This window comes from Fulmarus glacialis, unplaced genomic scaffold (genome assembly GCF_000690835.1).
Source record: "Fulmarus glacialis isolate BGI_N327 unplaced genomic scaffold, ASM69083v1 scaffold23325, whole genome shotgun sequence".
Taxonomy (NCBI): Eukaryota; Metazoa; Chordata; class Aves; order Procellariiformes; family Procellariidae; genus Fulmarus; species Fulmarus glacialis.
Window position 1 is genome coordinate 1 of NW_009211473.1, and position 206 is coordinate 206.

Sequence of the window (206 nt, forward strand, 5' to 3'; positions counted from 1 at the left end):
GACACGGCTTCTGTACCTGCTCGGGGTGGCGATACAGGGGCCGGGGCGCCTGAGCCAGAGCCATGCCATGCACAAGCAGTGCATGGGCAAATGGCGAATGAGGGCAGATCATGCTTGTTTTTCCAGCCTGCCGGGAAGGCCAGTTTGGCCGCAACTGCCAGGAGACGTGCCAGAGAGCCCAGGGCTGCAGGGGGCTGAGCTTCTGC

The 206-nt window shown here is 63.6% G+C and overlaps 1 protein-coding gene across 1 annotated transcript in view; it reads left to right on the forward strand.

Annotated features, from left to right (window-relative positions):
* Positions 1–126: 126 nt before the first annotated feature.
* The window catches only part of TIE1 (tyrosine kinase with immunoglobulin-like and EGF-like domains 1), a gene marked incomplete at its 5' end in the record, with an annotated part of 7,391 nt that continues 7,311 nt past the window's right edge, over positions 127–206 (forward strand). Inside the window, 1 exon segment of the mRNA XM_009577562.1 lies at positions 127–204. Within this exon segment, the coding sequence (XP_009575857.1) occupies positions 127–204 (78 nt within the window).